Below are 20,786 nucleotides of genomic sequence, written 5' to 3' on the forward strand. Positions count from 1 at the left end.
AGGTTACCAGGTCAAATCAAAGGAAAAGCTTGTTTATACTCTGGAGACCATGTTTTGTGGTCCAATCTTAATGGAAATTGGTCAGAATATTTGTCTCCATGAATCACTAGGTAAAACATGTTTACACTGTTGTGTGTTGTTTACACTGTTGTGTGTTACTCAGGTGAGCGATCTAGGATCATCTTGGCCCTCTTGTATAGATGTCAGAAGGAACATGAACGCGTGTCATAGTTATCAAACTATAAGGTAAATTCAATTAATACAGACCTAGTGTTCTGTTCTTGGCAGCATTGCCTCCTTTTCGTTTCAAACATGCAATTTTGATCACGTGCTAATTCTAGAAATCAATAATCAGAGGTAGCATGGAAACTCCATCAGGTTTCTCCAGGCGTTGATATCAGAAAATCAGTGAATGCCAATTAACACTAATTAGCACAAAATTAGTAGGATCTTTAATGCACAGATATTGGGTATGTTTTCTTCTGACAAAACACAAATTATCAACAGCTTCCCATGCTTCCATAGGCAGTCGTACTAGAAAATTTAATGCCATTAGGCCCTATCAGTTTCAGCATACTTATGACCTACTTACCTCCAAAACAATAAGGCCTTCTTTAATTGTGATAAGAACTGTTAATCTGTATGACAGCTGTAGCATTAAAAGTGTATGTGTTACCGTGGTAGTATTTTAAGTATTTGTTTTTTGTTTATGCTGGTTTAACACTACTCCAAGGAGCAGTTGAACCAGTTGTTTCCAGTCTTGTCTTACTGCAGTAAAACAACTACTTATTTTTATTGGTGTATTTCATTGGCTGACTCCTTACACATGGTGGGATTGCTAAATTCCTCAACAGCTACCATGGTTAATGGACATTCAACTAAAGTACGCTGTTGTCAACTCTTTAAAGGCAATAGACTATTGCTATGAAATAGAATAGCTACAGGTCAAGAGTGATCGAAAATGGTTTAATGAGCAACCAACCACCAATAACAGCAAACAATATACCCACTACTTTACCAGGATCCTTGGGTAACAAATTTCAAGCTTTTCTTACAGCACCATAAGCACTGTAAACTAGGACCTTCTGCATCATTCTTACACTTCTATGAATACAATAACAACATAACACAGTTTTTCCCCATTATATTTATTTTATTATCAAGTTGATAAAAATAATATGGATCTTATGTAATACATACATCGGAGTCAATATGGTTTAGGTGGAATCTTGAAATGTGTGCAAATTTAACAGCGTGACAATATAAATTAAAACAACATAAAAGATAAAAATATTAAGATACAATTAGACATTTTAAAGTCAATCTCGGACAGTTAAAAGTTTTACTAAGGTAGTTCAAAGTTATTCTGGCGCCATTCAGTCAGTTCAAAGTTATTCTGGCGCCATTCAGTCAGTTCAGTTCAAAGTTATTCTGGTGCCATTCAGTCAGTTCAAAGTTATTCTGGCGCCATTCAGTCAGTTCAAAGTTATTCTGGCGCCATTCAGTCAGTGTGAAGTTATTCTGGCGCTATTCAGTCAGTTCAAAGCTATTCTGGCGCCGTTCAGTCAGTTCAAAGTTATTCTGGCGCCGTTCAGTCAGTACAAGGCTATTCTGGTGCCATTCAGCCAGTTCAGTTATTCTGGCGCCATTCTGTCAGTTCAAAGTTATTCTGGCGCCATTCAGTCAGTTCAAAGTTATTCTGGCGCCATTCAGTCAGTTCAAAGTTATTCTGGCTCCATTCAGTCAGTTCAAAGTTATTCTGGCTCCATTCAGTCAGTTCAAAGTTATTCTGGCGCCATTCTGTCAGTTCAAAGTTATTCTGGCTCCATTCAGTCATACTAAGGCAGTTAAGTTATTCTAGGGCAGTTCAAAATCATTCTCGGGCAGTCTTTTCACCAAATTTTTAACTAAATTTTGTGACTGCTATATTTTACAGATTTCACTGAAACTTTGTTCAAATAGTGTTCCTGTATTACCTCCCCATCCCCCTTAAATAGTTGTGATGCATCGATTTATTCATTTGGTGATAGGCTTAATAATTACTGTGGATGAATGGATAACAGACTTTTTCTTTCTATACAATGATACATACAATTACAAATACATTCAGAAATAACTATAAAAAGAATAAAATATTTCAAACAAGTTTCAGTTAAACATGCCTACGTCTATTGTCATTCTCCATCTATAGGTCTGTCAAATTTAGACCTGGTATATTTTTACTACTGATAAATAATTATTCATGACCACTACACTTCTGCTACTCTGTAACTTCTCCTATGGCGATATAAAATAAACTGCATGCTTTATTTTGTCTGAACATTTACCATATCCAAAATCTTGTTTATTATATCCGAACTCGAGTTTACTATAATCTGAAATCAGGTTGACTATATTTAAACTCATGTTCATCCAATGACGACACATTCAAAATTATAAATCTGGTTATTACAAAGTGTTCCACATATTTACAACATCAGTAGCTGAAGAACAAGAGCATCAGAGAAGACAGCATACTCGACTATTTTGATGCTGGATAGTGAAAAAAAGGCATATCTGAAAGAACTAGTTATCACTAGAGTGATTAATATGTCATATGTAAATCAGATCTATGTCAAAATAATGGAGATAGAGTGAATTTGCATCAAAATGGAATAAATTACAAAATATAGGTGCAGAGATATGGCCCTTTGTCACGTTATGAGGATGATGATGAGGAACAACTGTTTGACACAAATCCACCAAATAATAGAGACAAAAATGGAAGTGCATCAAAACTTTAACCAGGCACCAGAATGAAACAGCAGAAAATAAGAGCGAGTATAATAGTTCTCCTTATACTTAATACAGACAAACAAAAAAATGCATTTCCGGTTTTACAGTATTTCAGACTTTGAGAACATCACTTAGTATTACACTTCACCTGCTAAACATAACCAGGAAACAAATTCAACAGTAACTAATAGTATGGGCATGATTTTTTAAAATATTTTTATATTAATTTAATAAATAACCTTCTCTACTTACTGATGATCTATATATAAAAACATGTTTGACTGAAAAAGGGACAGGAAAGTATTGGCAAGTATATACAAATAAATAAGAAAGGACCTGCCTACAATGGGCCTTCTATCAATAAAATACACACAAGCTGTTTGTAAAACATATATGCCCCCTAATGATAGCCTGTTGGTGGCAAACGGGTCTGTCAAATTGTATGGTGTGACCTTGACCTTATGACCTCAAAAACAATGGGTCATCTACTGGTTGCAAGCAATCATCCTAAGAAGTGTAAAGGTCATAGGCCGAACTGATTATGAAATGTTTTCAATCTCAAGGCTATTGTGACTATGACCCTGGAAGTACTGACTCATAAAAACAATGGGGCTCATCATCTCCTAACCACAGGCAATCATAATATGAAATCTGATGGTTATAGTGATCAAAAACCATTTTAAGTTTCAAGGTCACTGTGACCTTTGACCTAATGGCCCCTAATGTTGCTGAATGATAATTCTATGAAATTAAAAAGCAGTAGAACAAGTGTTCTTTAGATACCAGGCAGAAACTTTTTTAGACATTTATGCTTTACATAATGACCCATAAAATAACAGGGGTCATCAACTTACCACTGGCAATCATGCCATGAAGTCTGAAGGCAGAATGCCAAAGGGTCCTTTACTTATTGAACAGAAACCATTTTCATTCTCTTTGAACTACTGCTCCCACCCCCAAAAACAATAGGGGTCATCTACTAACCACATGCAACCATACTTCTAAGTCTGATGCATTTTTACTTCTTTACTGGAAACAGTTTCATTCTAAGGTTCAATTCGACCTTGACATTTGATCTACTGACCCTAAAAGACAAAGGTCATCTACTGTTCACAGACAATCATCATATGAAGTTTGACCATTGTAGGCCCAAGCATTCTCCAGTTACCGAGTGTAAATTGAATGGTCTACCAATGACAAGAAACTGAATGGTTTTCTACCAATGGATGAACCAACTATGAGCAAAACCATATACCACTCTTCTGAGAAGCGGGACATATAAAAAGGTCTTATTTTAAAATTGCACCTCTCCAATATCAGTCTTGTATAACCTGACTGTTCGGATAAAATCAAAGTCATTTTCTACAACAACAAAACTGTAAACAAAAATTATTGCATGCAAACAAGTCATGTCACGCTACAGAGAAATTACATCAAAATAAACATATATATATAAATGCTTTGTAAACAAATAGAATATTAACATTATGAGATTACTCAATGAATATGGCTTGCAAGTCTCTGAGCAAGAAATAAAACTGAGCATTTCAGCATCACATTCAGCAAGAATATTCTAAAAAAAATTCTTCTTGGACAGAAAAAAACCGATTACTCATTTCTACATAGGCAGACAATATCCTCGAACATTCATTGTTATACCAGTAATGCTAAATTTCATTCAACTAATTTGTTCCTTATGACTGCCTTTGAAGATTTTTTCTAGTTTAAAGTTCCTACTATATGCATACATGTATAGGGAAAAGTGACCGTGCCTTCAGGCTGCCATGTTTTCAATGATTTGAAATTATTTGAATGATCCCGGCAACGGGTCATCAAAGAAATATTTGTGTGAAATTATTTCAATTTCTAGCAGGTTGTTTGAGAAGTTGTTTTCAGTTCCTTGTGTTTCAAACAGGTCACAATTTAAGTCAAATGGCCACCAACTTTGGATGGAGTAGGCCCTTCAAATAGTTCAGCTTTCACAGGAGTAGAACTACTGATATTTGGGAAGCTGACTGGCTAACTTTCTCACCTTAAAGGATTTTAACATTATAAGCTATTATGAATCTTCTGCCACAAATGCCCTAGTTCAATATGAGAGAAATATCAATTGCAATTTATTAAGTCAATGATAATATTTATATTCAAATTGATAATTCATTAAGTCATCCTACTTTTATTGATAAAGGATTTTTTTGTCTGCTTATGTAAAAATATTCAAAAGATTTTGTCCAAGTAAATTTTGTCCTACCGGTACTATCTAAATGTAACAATGTAAGGCTTTAAGTGCCCCCCAAAGCAAGTTTCAGAAGCACCACCTATATTTACATATACATATATATATATTCTCCTATTTCACATGTTTTATATGGGTTATTTAGCAGATAACATTTACTGCAATGAAGAACAAATTGTCTTCACTTTTTGAAAGCAACATAAAAACATGAAAATATAGCAATATCACTTTAAAACAACTGTCTTAAAACTTACAAAATATAAAACATTCTTAAGCTCAAGAAAGTTATTCAGCTAAATTCTACAGCTTCAAAAATAACTCTAAAACTAATTCCCCCAATCACCTTGATCAGACCCTTCCACGCTAATAAAAGCACACCAGTGTTTTAAATACCGAAAAGGAATACCAAAACTGCTTAAGCTTTTAAAGTTTTATTATACCGTGTTAAACTGTATTGATTTTCAATTATGATAAATTTTTTAATATAAATAGAACTGGACCGTAAGAATTTCAATTTTTAATCTGGTGCAACAAACAGAAAATGTCACTTCTACTATGTATTACTTAGGTATCTTCAATCTCTTTGTGCTTACAATACTTTACCATATTAACAAACAAATTTCATATCACATGATTTATGTCATTTTCATGGTTGTCACATAAAAAACACTAACCATGATATTTTCAATTTTACTCAGGCTAAAGAACACACTTATCTGATTAGCATAAAATAGATTAAGAGCACATGCCAATGCAATTTAAAGACTATTAACTATGCGTTGAGAAGCATGCTCTTCTTTTGTAGATTGCGCTCCTAAAAACGTGCAGTATCTCTGATGGAGATTTTCTTCATATTTCATGAAACAAAATTAATAACCTATAAATACTACACTCTGTGGAAGGGCCTGACCTTTACCTTGAAACTATTTTGACATTAAATGCTCGCCATCTTACTCTAGAAAGGTTTTCATAAAAAGATCATTATGTCTATAAATAGTTCAGCCAGTGACCTTGACCTATTCTGACTTTATGTGGTCCTCATCTTCTTCCTTTACGGTTTCCATGGTTGCGTTTTCATTAACATTACTTTTACTTAGTTCTTGGTAGGCCAAAAATATTGGTGCATATTCTGGTTTCTTCTCTGCAAAGGCTTTAAACTCTTCTGCAAAAAAGACAGAAAAAGATATCTTACTTACTGTACGTTATATTTCACTAAATATTGATGTGGGAGACATGCTGTGTCAGACATCCAGTATCGTGGCTTGAAAACCTTTAAGATTTCTAAACCAGACTATGGAGACCAGTTTCAGCATGCTGTTTGATTTGAAGATTGTACTTAAAAAACTTAAATCATTTTGACATTGGTCTTCAAAACAGATGAGTCAAAAACTTCATACTTCAGCTACAAAAAAAACCCTCAAACAAGAGTGCCAGACTGTCACAAAATATGCCCGTCTAAATACTCAGTTACGTAAATTCAAGGGCCATAATCCAAGAATGCTTGGGGCGATTTGGTTGGTTATCGAACTTGGCCAAGATATTATGCCCAAAAACATTGTCAGCAAGTTTCGTGAAGATCGGATGAAAACTGTTCGACTTAGAGCGGACATGCTTTTGGTCGCAGCCCGCCATGGGTGTTCACATAATATGCCCCGCTCTTTCAGGGACGGGTGTATAAAAACAATAGTCAGATAATGGCCAATTCAGTTACTGGTGCCAGTCATTTTTTGTCCAAAAAGGCATTTCAAACAATATTTAAGCCATTTCTTGCTGAAATCATATGACAAGACTACCACAGATATTTTCATCCTCATCTTCAAATATTCATTTGACATTGCTCTCAATGATGTTGTAAGTAAGACACTTAAATGTATTTTAGGTGTGAACAGCAGTGCTAGAAACTTTTCTTTTTACACAGAATAAAGAAGACCATGTATTTAATGTTTGTAAGTCAAAATCAGTACTCATGGCCACCACAAGCATTTTTTTGGGTTGGGTTTAACATCACAATGTCACAATTATATGTCCACTTTCCATGTTTCAATGGTGGAGAAATACTCCTAGCTTCGCGTCTGAGCAATATTTCAAGTCTAGGCAGGCACCTGAGTAGAACCACAAACCTGCAAGCCATCTGTATGGTTTTCCAATGTGGCAGAATTCTACATCCCAAGCAAGGTTTCCAACCCACATCAGTGAGGAGCAAGCAATAAGCAGTCTGTGACCCTAACCACATGGTCACCAAGGGCTCATTACCATAATCAAAGGGTCACCATTAGTAAATGGTTTATCAAATTACCATAGGTTATTTTCCCATCTTCATCAGCATCAATTTGTTTGAAGAGTTCCGCCACATCAACATCTACCATAGCAAAGGAGTTGTACAGTATATGAGACAAGTCATCCTCACTGATATAACCCTGCTTACTCGAGTCGAACAACTGTAATATATATAAATCTATGAAACAGTAGCTTTAAAGTGTCACCAAAACTGTGACTTTCAACTAAATAATAGCTTGCTTGAGATACAAATTTTTTGTATCTTAAAAAAAAAAGGCAAGCACACTACCCTATTTTTTTATTGACCAAATTGTTATACTCTATCTTGAAGTTTTGAATAATCAGGTCATAATTTAATTCTACACTGTACAAAAAATTTGATATTAACAGTCAGTACAAATCTGAACCAATGTCTAACATTACCATGTGCATACAGAGTTTGTTTGTTATGTTTTTGTTGTAACAGTGACACAATTTAGGTCATATGGAACCTTTTCCAGCTTTTAATGATGGAGGAAGTTCCCACGTGCCCCTCTGAACATTGTTTAGAACACTGGTGGGCATCTGGGTAGAACCACCAACCTCTCAGTTGCCAGCTAGATGGCTTTCTCACATAAAAAATTCTATGCCCCAGGTGACATTTCCAACCCCCATCGGTGAAAGTCAAGTCATTCAAAGTCAGCAACTTAACCACTCAGCCATTGAGAACCATTGTGCATAAAGAGTAACTCTGCTGATTCAGCCAAATATTCAAATCTATAGCCCAAACTAACTTAACGTACCTGTTATCATGGAAAGCATTACCGTAAAACATTTTCTGTTGGCATGAAATTTTGTGGATTTCAAATTTTAATGGTATTATAAATGATAAATAGAAATGTGATATTTTTGACGGGATTTGATTTCTTGTACTGATGCAATAAAAATATTGATGCAAAAACTAGGAATGTGTCACAGACACGGATGCCCCCGCAACATGAGAAACATCACAGGCATAAGTTATTTATATGAACAACTAATACCAGGTAGAGATAGGTTAAAATACTTCTCTAAATTGGATGTAACATGCATGTTGTACTACAGAAAAGTGGTCTTGTTTTTTCCCTATGACCAGTAATAAGAAAGTTACAATATAAGCTATTTATAGTAACAACAAAGGGAAGTAATTCTAAACTAGGGACCTGGTTCTTAGGCATGACATTCTGTCTCATGAGGGTATACAACTGAGGCAACTTACATCAAAATCCCTCCATGCATGAAGAAGAAATGCTCAGGACAAAGTCATTCTTGTATGTGACCTTTGGCCTCTGTGACCTTGACCTTAGACCTAGGGACCTGGTTTTTGTGCATGACACATCGTCTATCTATGCTTATTATTTGTGTCAAATTATTTTGAAATTGGACCATGCATGTCAAAGTTATGGACCGGACACGAACATCACCCTTTCCCAAACACACGGACGGACAAACGAACACACACACAGACAGGGGTAACACTATATGCGCCCCCACCCCGCTCCCATTTTATGGCAGAGGCATAAAAAAAATCCTGAAAATTAGTCCCCAGAGAATGACCTTACAGAAATACCTTAAAACAGATGGAAATGTGGACCCAATATAATTCTATCAAGTAAGTTAATATTTTTACAAAAAAATTACTGACATCAAAGCTCACCTGGAATGCTAAGGAGATCGTACTTTCTGTATTTGCTGGTGCTGAGATCAAAGATAAACCTATCACATACTCTCGGAAATCTATTGACCCTGAGTCATCCTGAAAATCATAAAATTAATATTAAACAAAAAATATTACTGCGAAGACTCTATAAATATCACAAGGTTACAATGGTTTTAATTAATTATTATCTCTTTCACACACACAAAAACAGATACAATTATCTCCTGTCTGTACTCTTTACTTTTTGCAACTTCCAGTGCAGATTGCTTTTACATTTTACTATTACACTTACCTCGACACCTTTGTGCTTTAAGCTCACTAATAGCTTCACAACTACCCCTGCTTTAAGCTTAAATATTTCATTTTAATAATATGCTCACTTAGATACCTTTTCTGCTTTAAGCTTTAACATTTCATTTTACTAATATGCTTACCTAGATACCTTTGTGCTTAATTAAGCTATAATACTACATTTTACTAAATAATATGAAGACCTCTAAGCCTTTATGCTTATAGCTTTAAATTTCATTTCTCAAATATGATTATATATATGCCTTTGAGCTTTAAGCTTCTAAATTACATTACCTGTAAACCAATGCATATTAAGCTCCAAAATTACCTTTTACTAATAAATTTACATATATGTCCTTGTACTTCAAGCTTTAAAACCATATTTCACTAATCAATACCTTTACCTCTATGCCTAAAATTTCACTAATATGTTTAGCTGTATGCCATTGCACATTAAGCTCCAAAATTTCATTTTGATACCAGTAATACTTTTACCTGTACCCTTTTTTGTTTAAAGCTTTAAAATTACAATTTACTAATTAATATGTGTACCTCTTTGCCTTTGTGTTTAAAGCTTGTAACATTTCATTTTACTAGTATGTTTACCTGTACGCCATATTGCTTAAAGCTTTAAAATTACATTTTACTAATTGATATGTTTACCTCTAAGCTTTTATGCTTACAGCTTTAAAATCACACTTTAGAAAATACACTTTACTATTATGTTTACCTGTATGCCTTAGTGTTTAAAGCTTTAAAAATACATTTTACTAATTTATATGTTTACCTCTATACTTTTGTGCATAAAGCTTTAAAATTACATTTTGCCTTCTTGCATCAAGCTCCAAATGCTTTGATGTGGTAAGCTTAAAAATATGTTTACCTCTATTCCTTTCTGCTTCAAGCTTAAAAATTACATTTTTGTTATACATTTACCTGTTTCATTTTTACGTTTAATTTAAAAATGAGATTTAGTACTTTAGAAATGTATACATCTAACATCAGTTACTATTTTCACAGTCTGCATTTCTACATACAGACCCTTATTCATACATTAAACAGGTCAGAATGTAGGTGAAGTGGTTAAGGTATCGGCCCTTCAAATGGAAGTTTTCTGAGGTAACACCACATAGTATAATACCAAAACTGCCTTTTCAATGAAGCCTACTCATCAGTGATTAAAATATACCTGGTTTTTATTTCTATCAAGCTAAATTACATTATTATAAACTTCATATGTAACTCCTAAATGACTACTGAATCAAACTGATACACATGTATACTAAATTCTCAAATGCTACAAGCGGTAAACCTATTTATTGTGAGAACTAATTGTGGTGTTGGTTGTCTCTTAAACTAGTAACTGATTTACTGCTTGAAATCACAGCAATATATTACCAGATTCTTTACAAACTGTAGGAGATATGGATTTATGGATGGATGAACATACAAGAATTTTTTGATGGATGGATAGGGATGGATGAATGGATAGACAAGGACAGGCAGAGATTTTGTTTGTTTGTTTGTTTGTTTTGGGTTTAACGCCGTTTTTCAACAGTATTTCAGTTATGTAACGGTGGGCAGTTAACCTAACCAGTGTTCCTGGATTCTGTACCATTACAAACCTGTTCTTTGTAATTAACTGCCAACTTCCCCACATGAATCAGAGGTGGAGGACAAATGATTTTAGACACAATGTCTTTTATCAAATTGTCACGGACAACATACGCCTTGCCCAGGGCTCGAACTCAAGACCCTGAGATCCGTAGATCTGTGCTCTTCCTATTGAGCTAAGTGGGCGGGCTTGGCAGAGATTTTGAGATGGATGGATAGATGGATGGACTGAAATGGATGGACAGACAAATTTTTTTAGATGGATAGATAATAATTTTGAAATTGATAGATAAATGGAAAAGAATTTCGGTAAAGATGCATGGACAAGAGGATGATCAAGGATGAATGTATGGACAGAGCGGGATGGACAGACAATGAATTTCATGGATGGACAAACAAGGATTTCGAGATAAATGGGCAAAGATTTCAAGATGGATCGATGAATGAGCAAGGAACTAGAGCTGCTTTTGAGAAAAGCGCATGTCTCACAACTGCCTTATCATCTGAAAAGTTATGTACCTGAGTCAACCATGCACCAATGACTTAGACTGCGGATACTGGCATCAACCATGCACCAATAACTTAGAGTGCGGATACTGGCAATCAACCATGCACCAATAACTTAGAGTGCGGATACTGGCATTAACCATGCACCAATAACTTAAGAGTGTGGATACAGAGTGACTTTTGGTAATTCAAGGGCCATAAATCTGAAGTGCCTGGGCCGATTTGGCTTGTTATTGAACTTGGCCGAGGCCTTATTGGCAAACATTTTGTTCAAATTTGGTGAAGATCGGATGAGAAATGTTCGACTGAGAGCGTGGACAAGATTTGTGACAGACAGACAGACAGACAGACTGGAGTAAATCAATATGTCTCCCACCACAGTGGTGTGGGAGACATAATTAGGTAAGGCTTTTGGGATGGATGTATGGACAAAGATTTCAGTATGGACAGACTGACCAGGATTTTAGGACAATGGATAGACAAGTCATTTTATGATGGATAACAGAACAATACTTTCGGGATGTACAGACTGACAAGGATTTTGGAACAAAGAGAATGATGGATAGTTGTCTGCTTAAATATCCACTTACCCTATCATACATGGCAAACACCTCTTCAAGAGACTGAGATTCTGGAACTTGTAAGTATTTGGCAAACTCGGACAATGTTATACCACCTTTGCCTTGTAAATCTATACTGCTAAACTTCTCCAACATGTTGTGCATCTGATCTAAATTGATCCTGAAATTTACAACAATCAAAACATATTGAGGAATCAGTCTAAAATATTTTAGACCATTAATGTATGACATTGTAAAAATCAATATTGTTCATGGAAAACTGATTTTTATGGATTTCTTGGTTGCATCAATATAATGAAAATGAATCCAAACAAACATAACAAGAGTGCCAGACTGTCACAAAATACACCCGTCATCGAACTTGGCCTAATTCAAGGGCCATAATCCAAGAGTGTCTGGGGCGATTTGGGTGGTTATCAAACTTGGCCGAGATATTACTCCCACAAACATTGTCAGCAAGTTTGGAGAAGATCGGATGAAAACTATTCAACTTAAAGAGCGGACAAGGCTAACTTTGCAGTTTTTCAAGTAATTCAAGGGCCACAACCCTAGAGTGCCTTGGGGGAATTGGGTGGTTATCAAACTTGGATGAGACATTATACCCACAATCATTGTCAGCAAGTTTGGTGAAAATCAGGTGAAAACTGTTTGACTTATAGAGCAGACAAGGAAATTCGCAGTTTTTGGAGTAATTCAAGGGCCATAATCCAGGAGTGCATGGAGCGATTTGGGTGGTTATCAAATCTGGCCGAGATATTATGCCCACAAACATTGTCAGCAAAATTGATGAAGATTGGATGAAAACTGTTCGACTTAAGAGAGCAGACATGCTTTGGACGTCAACTGCCTGCCACGGGTGTTCACATAATACGCCTCGCATTTTCAGAGACGAGCCTATAAAAATGCTTTGTTTATTCTATCTTTACACTGTGAGGAGTACACACTCATGCCCAACAAAACTATCTTTCTGGATGAAACTCATGCCAAAGAAATTAAATGATTTCATGGTATACTCTACACAGAATACTTTTGAGTCAAAGTCTCCAAGATCAAACTATCTTTCACTTAGTGAATTACGTTCTAGTTCTGGTGTTAAAGAGTGAGGTAAGTTTAATCTTAAATGCAGAACAATTTTTTTTTTTTTTCACACCTCTTATAAAACTTCAGGCACAGGGCTACAGCTGGATAGAACTACCTGCCTGTCTGCTGCATGGCTTCCTCATATGAAGTGATTCTACACCCCAAGTGAGGTTCCAACCCACAGTGGTCAAGGGCAAGGGACCATAACCACTCAACCATGGAGGCCCGAAGAAATTATGCATATCTGTCTTTACTTGTGTGTTTTATTAAGAATCTCTAAATATTTATATCAAGCAATACTCACCATGTTTAAAATATGATTCCAGATCAGTGATATAACATTTGACAATCTAACTGTGAAATTACCAGAATAAAATCCACTGCTACATGAACTAGTGAGTATGGAATTTCCTAGAATACAGTTGAACCTGCCTCTATTAAGCAGCCAGTCAGCTTACCTCCCAAAATTGACTTTCTGTTCTAATTTCAACCTCTCCTAAGCAGCCACTTGCCTTTAGCAGCCAGATTATGCTGCACCTTTGGCTGGCTGGCTAACACCGGTTTGACTACTATCATTTTACTATACAACTGCTGCCAAGCTTACAGCCTACTGCATCCAACTTCTTCAGAGAAAATTACGCCAACTTACCCTAACTTCTTGTGTAGTTTCTGGAACTCTACTAGACCAGATTCCATTGGTAGATTTAGTTTACGAGCCTTCATCATCAGACGACAATCATCGTAAGTATGATCTGTCACAGGAATTTTTAATGCTCTGAAAAATAAATGTGTTTTTTGTTGCTTTTTTTGTTGTTGTTTTTAAGACATGCCAACAAAATTTTATGTCAACTGTTTTTCTTTGATGAAACTATATACAACAATTGCATTCCAATTTCCATGAAATTTACTGGCTCTAACAACTGACATACAATTTATTTCTTCAAAGGCACATTCCAAGTATACTTACTCGGCCATTACTTTCCGCACATTATGAGCGTATAACTTTGGGTCTGCCTTTTCCTCCTCATTCGGCACATATACTGGCAAATACTGAAATATATACAGTCACATACTGAAATATATACAGTCACATACTGAAATATATACAGTCACATACTGAAATATATACAGTCATATACTGAAATATATACAGTCACATACTGAAATATATACAGTCACATACTGAAATATATACAGTCATATACTGAAATATATACAGTCACATACTGAAATATATACAGTCATATACTGCTGTTTCAAAGCAGTAATAATATCAACTTTACTGGTACAGGACTACACTTGAATGCTAAAGAAGATAAATTAGAAATAATCGAACATTGTTTTGCAAAACTGTACTTCAGTAAGTTATAGACGTATATAAATACCTATACGAAAATAAAAATAAAAGCTCCACTATAATAAAATGTAAAAGAAATCTTAAACCTTTATAGAACTAAAAGACAATTTTTCAATACAGATATTGTGACATCACTACAATGTGACATCACGACGCAATGCATGTGACATTGCGCAGTAAAATGGGTATAATTTAGTTAAAATCACTGAGAATCATAAAATAAAAAGAAAATTTGTTTGTTTCACATGCAAGAGACAAAACATATTTCACTAGTAAACACCATAATTTATCTTGACTTGTGGCTGTGCCACTCATGAAAATATTGCATACAACAGTCTTCACTTGGTGAAACACAGTCGAACTTCATTAACTGGTTGTTTATCAAACAAAATTCATTATACAGGGATTTTTCCAGTACCTCACGATGGGTTTAAGAGAAGGTGGTGTACGAATTATCCGAGTTAGAGTTAACGAAGTTTGGCTGTATATTTCGATCTTACATTGAAACAAAAAATATCCTTTATTTACTACATACTTACTTCTATTTCTAAACTGGTACTGAACTGGCATAATGTGAGCCACAACATTGTAAATCTGGAAATGAGAAAAGTCATAACAATCTTTAAGTAAAGCTTCTATTTCACAAATAAATAAAAACCAAAAGAAACAATATTTGTATTACATTAGGTGGAAATCCGATTATGTATCACATCTGTGTCTGCACTTTTTTCATTAAAGTTTACCTCAGTAAATCAACAAATGAAAACAAACAAGTAAGCTTATTTTTTAAATCACTCAGTAAAGTCCACCATTTCATAACTCATCTTCTACTATACAGGCACACCAGCTCCAATTTAATAACAACTATGTCAGAAAGTGAGAATTTTTATCATAATTAATCTTGAACAAGTACTTACATTCCTGGCCCCTCCCACGTCCATGTCACTGTATCCTGAAATGTGAAAAAAAATGCCATTTGTGCTTTTTGCAAATTTTTCATTAACAAGATTGTCAAACTATTAAATGTTTTGGTCATAAAATTTTGCTGGGTAAGTAAAGGGTGTACACTAACTAATTTATCTCACATGTTACAAGTTAAAATAAATGGGAGTAACATAAATTTTGCTCAGTGGGATTAATTTCTGTACTGACATAATGATGATATAGAGTATTTACTATAAAGAGGTATGCAAAGTTTCAACAGCATACAAGCATTTCACAATTCATTTTTTTTGTTTAGTTTGTAGTCATAAGTCTTTAAAGGGACTGGCCTCCAGATTGTTTGAAAACAAAAACTATATGTTACGGAAACAAATGAGAATTTGCTGTTTATACTACTTTTTACGATGAAAATGAAAAGTGTTTGTAACGCTTCACTCCAGGTAAACTGTCTTGATTATAAATAACTATATTTTGAAGACATAATTCACTAATTCTGCTATAATACCTCTACTGGTTACGATGACGGGAAAAATTCTTTATTGCCACGGTGGTCCGGGGTTCAATTCCCAATACAGTCATTTTTTTTCTTGATTTGGAATTTTAAAAATATTTTAGAATCTGATGTTATAATATGACCAAACTTCAATTTGAGAGAAAGATTATTTTTAGCCAAATCTGGAGGTCAGTGCCTTTAAGTTTCAGACTAAATGTTGATGAATATGAGCCTACAGCTTGCATTCATCTTAAAGTTGGAAACTTAATACTTCCAAATTCTGAATTTTCCTTTTGCTCTGGCATTGTCAAATATTTACAGATTGCAATGGCACATTGCAAGAATCTTTATTCTTGCACCTGACGATGACTCAGCAAAATTTCAGCCATACAAATATGCTATAGACAAAGTTATTGGCAAACTACTCTTTAGTGTAAGTTTCAGAGCGTAAGTTTGCTGAATCCAGGCAAAAAATGAAATTGTGGGGGAAATTGATCCTGTATATTTAGAAATGTATATAAAATAATACTCAGGCTCTCGTGACTGTCAATTTACTCTTGCCAATTAAGGTTCAAAACAGCATCACCCTGAGCAAGGTTATCTGCAGTTCAGGGGATCATTAATTGCTAATCATAATTACGGTACACATGCTCTAGATATACTGCTGAGCAGTCAGCTATTTCTGAAATATGGAATAGATTTCACAGTGTGGTCATTTCAGATTTATTCTTTGCAAATATTAGAAGAAAAACATTTTGCCATTTACTTCTTTCACTTATATTATTAGCATTCATGATGCATTATTTCTTAGAATTCTATATAAAGTTTTAATAATACAGAAAGGTATTCTGTATAAAGTTTACTCAGATACAAAATATCTGAATTTTACAAGTTTTGTAAAAACGTATTTTGTCTATGTGCATTATGGTCACAATTCGGGAAAATCTGCAATTACTGGAATATTAGAATCTGAGACATAATGAACAGTTTATACAATGCCACATCTAGGCAGTGCCGTGTATTGAAGATGACTCAGTGATTCACAATGTAACTACCTTTCCTTAGATTGGATATCAGATCAACTGACTTTACTGATGGCAATGTTTAATCATGTCAACTGTCTGATACAAAGTAATTTATGTTTCATGTGTCACTTTCTGCATTATTTTTTTGTTCACTGGTTTCTCATGCTTAGAAGTTCATACAGCTGACTACACTTCTGTATAATTGTAAGATATAATGTGCAAACTGCAACTGTCAAAACATATGAACATATATATCACTGATGGAAGTTTTCTTGGGCTTTTAATGATAAGACCCTCTCACTTAATAACCTGCAATGCAAGTGGTGGTAGCCCAGTTTATGATCTACTTAACTGCATCATATCAAAGCTTGGAGTAGTTTATTAACTTACTTGTCAAAAATAAGAAATTTTTCCTCAGATTTTGTCAGCTGAGATATCTCCATACCAAAAATACTGCCAATCAATTTTTTTAAGTTGAAAATTATTCAAAACATCAATTATTTATCTGCCACGTGGGGCAAAAGTCTTTGAGATCTATTCTAATCATCTATTATGCAACTACCATTTTGTAAAGTTAATAGAATATTTATAGTATGCACTCACAGTGAATAAGTCATCAGAAAAAATATTATATTCTTCCTTTCACAGACACCAAATGACAAAATATAAAGTTCAGCTCCTACTACACTGCCACATACTACTGCAGTATAGTGACTTTCATTACATACTTCAGCAAGGCTCAAATGGGGCCCCATCAGGTGAACCAAGGGACTGAATGCCTGGATAAAATTTCAAGGAAAGGTAACTGAGAAGAAGGCATCATAGCAGAGTTATATAACTTTAAAGGCATTTATCATCAATTTAAAGTGGATGAGAAATGCTCTCTCCCTTGTAGAAAGTCTAGAAATAAATGAAAATATTTTGCCCAGTAACTAAATTAGGAAACTGAAATTTTTGGTACTTACCAATCTGTTAGGATACTTCAGACAGACAGGTTGAACGGGAACTCCAGGGTGGAAAGCACCTGTTAAGTATAATAAATACTGACAGTTACACCAATGAAGAATGCCTTTAACAGGCTATTAACATACGGCGCATAATAAATGTCCCTCAGGAAACAAGTTGATTGTACAGAAGTTCAGAGAAAGTTTATATTCCATGTACATATCAGAAATGTGGTTTTTGAAAAGAAAAATATAGTTTACTGTAATTCTCCCTTTTAAATGTACTTAATTATATAAGTATTTGCTCAGCTGCCAGTGGACCTGGTAGAGTAAGCATAAAGCTTTCCATTTCAAGGTTACAAGTTGGATCCCTAGTCACAACAATAAATCCTCTCAATCCTACTGTCAAATCATTTAACTTTGTGGGCAAAACTTTTCCTGGTTTTGCTCTGCTCTAAACAGCTTTTTTTGACCCTGATAACTATAGAGGTGTAACAATTCTTAGTTGTTTTGGCAAACTATTTACTTCCGCGTTAAATATTAGATTAAGTATTTTTTTAGAAAGTTATAATATTTTTTGTGAAGAGCTGGCTGGATTTAGAAAAAAAGTATTGTACAGTCGACCATATATTTTCTTTGAAAATGTTAATAGATATGTATTTAGCTCAGAATAGAAAGTTATATTGTTCATTTATAGATTATAGGAAAGCGTTCGATTCTGTGAACACCGTGGCCTTATGGCAGAAACTTCTCAGTTACAATATTGATGGTAATTTTAATTATTATTTTTCATGCTTCTCAAGGCAATGCTGAATTCATGTTCTGTTAATTCTTCACTTGTTGTTTTATTTTCTATTTCACTTAGGGTGTTTATTTGTGGATCCATAAAATCGAATTGTGATGTTTTTTGCTCTTCTTTTTTGTATAGATTTTGATAAAAACGTTTTTGCTCTTTCAAAATTTGCTTTTGATCAGTTATAATAGTTCCGTTTACATGTATCTGTTTCATAGATTTTTTCTCATAGTTTTGTTTTTCTAAGTTTGAGAAGAACTTACTATTTTTGTCATTATATTCAACTTGCTGAGCTTTTGACCTCATAATTATTCCTTGTATCTTTTTCTCATTTAATTCATTTAATTCTGTTGTATACTTATCATTTTCCTCTGTTAGGTTCTCAATATTGTTTTTGTCATGTAAAATTTGTTTTTCTATGTCTTGTATTTTTAACTGTAATTCTTTTTCCTTTTTTTCCTCTTCTTTTTTTACTTTTGTAGCGTATTTTATAGTTACATTCCTAATGTTTCCCTTGATAACTTCCCAAAGAGTATTTGGATTTGCCTGTTCATTTAATCTAGCTGTTTCCTTGATTATATCCTTTATTTCTTTTTGAAAGTCATCTTTTAATAAGAGACTGTTATTCAGTTTAAAATATCCTTTTCCTTTCGGTTGATTTTGTATATTCAGTGTTAAACCTACTCTTGAATGATCTGACTTATACCCGACATCTATTTCGCATGAGTTTGTATTATTGACAAGACTTTGAGATATCAGAAAATAGTCTAATCTACAAAAAATAGGCGGTTTATCGCTAGAGTGCCAAGTAAATTGTGATTTTGTAGGATTTTTTATTCTCCAGATGTCGCAAATACCAAATTTTTCCATTACATCTTTTAATAATTTTCTGCATTTTTTATGAGGGGATATGAATTTGTGGATTTCAGTTTTTAAACATAAAAATCTGGAATTTACTTGCTCATTGGGATTAAATTTTGTGGACTGGCGAATTCACAATTACAGACGCACAGATGCAGACGACAGCATAATTACAAAAGACCCACTAGGCTACTACAGTAAAGACTGCCTTAGCGACCCCTTGCTTTCAGCGACTTTCTGTCTACAAAGACCTTTTTATTTCCTCCCGATGTATTTCACTTGAAAAATGGCTTGTTTCTAGAGACCTCGTCTGATGCGTACAGCGACTGTTATTTCTTTGCCCCGAACCCAGACTTCGAACCTTTATAACGGCTTTCTAACCCACCCTCTCAAAGGGAGAAAACTTCTCCAGAACTGTAAATGAACTTTTAAATCAGATTTATATTAAACTATGCTTTAAAAGGTCATTTAAAATATTCCATGCTTTATCAGAGTGTTTAAAGAGTGTTTAAAGGTCCTTAATAAAATGCTAACTAGAACATGTATTATTTGCCTAAAACCAAGACCTCTCCCAGTGAGATTGTGTATACAGACTCCCTATCTACAATGACCTTTTTGAAATTCTCCAAAGGTTGGTCACTGTAGGCAGTCTTTACTGTATTTAAACAAGAGCTGTCACTAATGGTGACAAATGCCCCCACAGCGCCTTGACCTTTGACCTGGTGACCCCAAAGTCAGTAGGGGTCGTGTACTCAGTAAGTTATATCAGCATGTGAAGTTTGAAGGTCCTGGGTGCAGTGGTTCGCGAGTAAAGTGCCTTCATGCAAAAAGTTAACGTCGTGACGAACGAACGAACTAACGGACAGTTGAAAACTAATATGCCTCCCTTTGGGTGCATAAAAATTTCAAACAGTTGAGCTGAAAACTGATAAAACAACTCTGAAAGAGATCATTTACTGACCACAGGGTTTGTGGGCCCTTAAAACAGGTGCCAAAAAATTGAACTTCCAACATATCAACATGTCAAACAGACCAACATGTCTGACTAACATCAGCAAAGCAAGAGGGGCATAGAATCTATGTGTTTTTGATACCTAATTTAAATGATATAAGGCAAGTTCTATTTGTGCAAGTTCCCTCTGGAAAGATGATTATCTGTGGCCATCCTCCATCTTGTGCACGTCTCTGTATTTCCTTCACTGTGTTCTGCCGAGAGTTAGGATCTTCACGTTTTACTAACACTGGTTGTGTGAACTTAAGTAACGCTGAAATTGTATAATAAAAGTCATGGAACAGTTATAAATAATGGACAATTATTAAAGAAAAACTACT

General features: G+C 34.6%; 1 protein-coding gene across 3 annotated transcripts in view; it reads right to left on the bottom strand.

Annotated features, from left to right (window-relative positions):
• Positions 1–1,132: 1,132 nt before the first annotated feature.
• The window catches only part of LOC123548378 (lysophosphatidylcholine acyltransferase 2-like), a 42,813-nt gene continuing 23,159 nt past the window's right edge, over positions 1,133–20,786 (bottom strand). For all 3 annotated transcript variants that reach the window (XM_045335581.2, XM_045335580.2, XM_045335582.2), the window contains 10 exons: positions 20,549–20,719; positions 17,822–17,880; positions 15,314–15,348; positions 14,936–14,990; positions 14,007–14,089; positions 13,689–13,814; positions 11,969–12,119; positions 8,964–9,062; positions 7,308–7,449; positions 1,133–6,173 (listed from right to left, as the gene is read on the bottom strand). In XM_045335581.2, the coding sequence (XP_045191516.2) occupies positions 6,028–6,173; positions 7,308–7,449; positions 8,964–9,062; positions 11,969–12,119; positions 13,689–13,814; positions 14,007–14,089; positions 14,936–14,990; positions 15,314–15,348; positions 17,822–17,880; positions 20,549–20,719 (1,067 nt within the window). In that variant the 3' untranslated portion in view covers positions 1,133–6,027. The remainder of the gene's footprint in view (positions 6,174–7,307; positions 7,450–8,963; positions 9,063–11,968; positions 12,120–13,688; positions 13,815–14,006; positions 14,090–14,935; positions 14,991–15,313; positions 15,349–17,821; positions 17,881–20,548; positions 20,720–20,786) is intronic.

Source organism: Mercenaria mercenaria, chromosome 6 (genome assembly GCF_021730395.1).
Source record: "Mercenaria mercenaria strain notata chromosome 6, MADL_Memer_1, whole genome shotgun sequence".
NCBI classification, from domain to species: domain Eukaryota; kingdom Metazoa; phylum Mollusca; class Bivalvia; order Venerida; family Veneridae; genus Mercenaria; species Mercenaria mercenaria.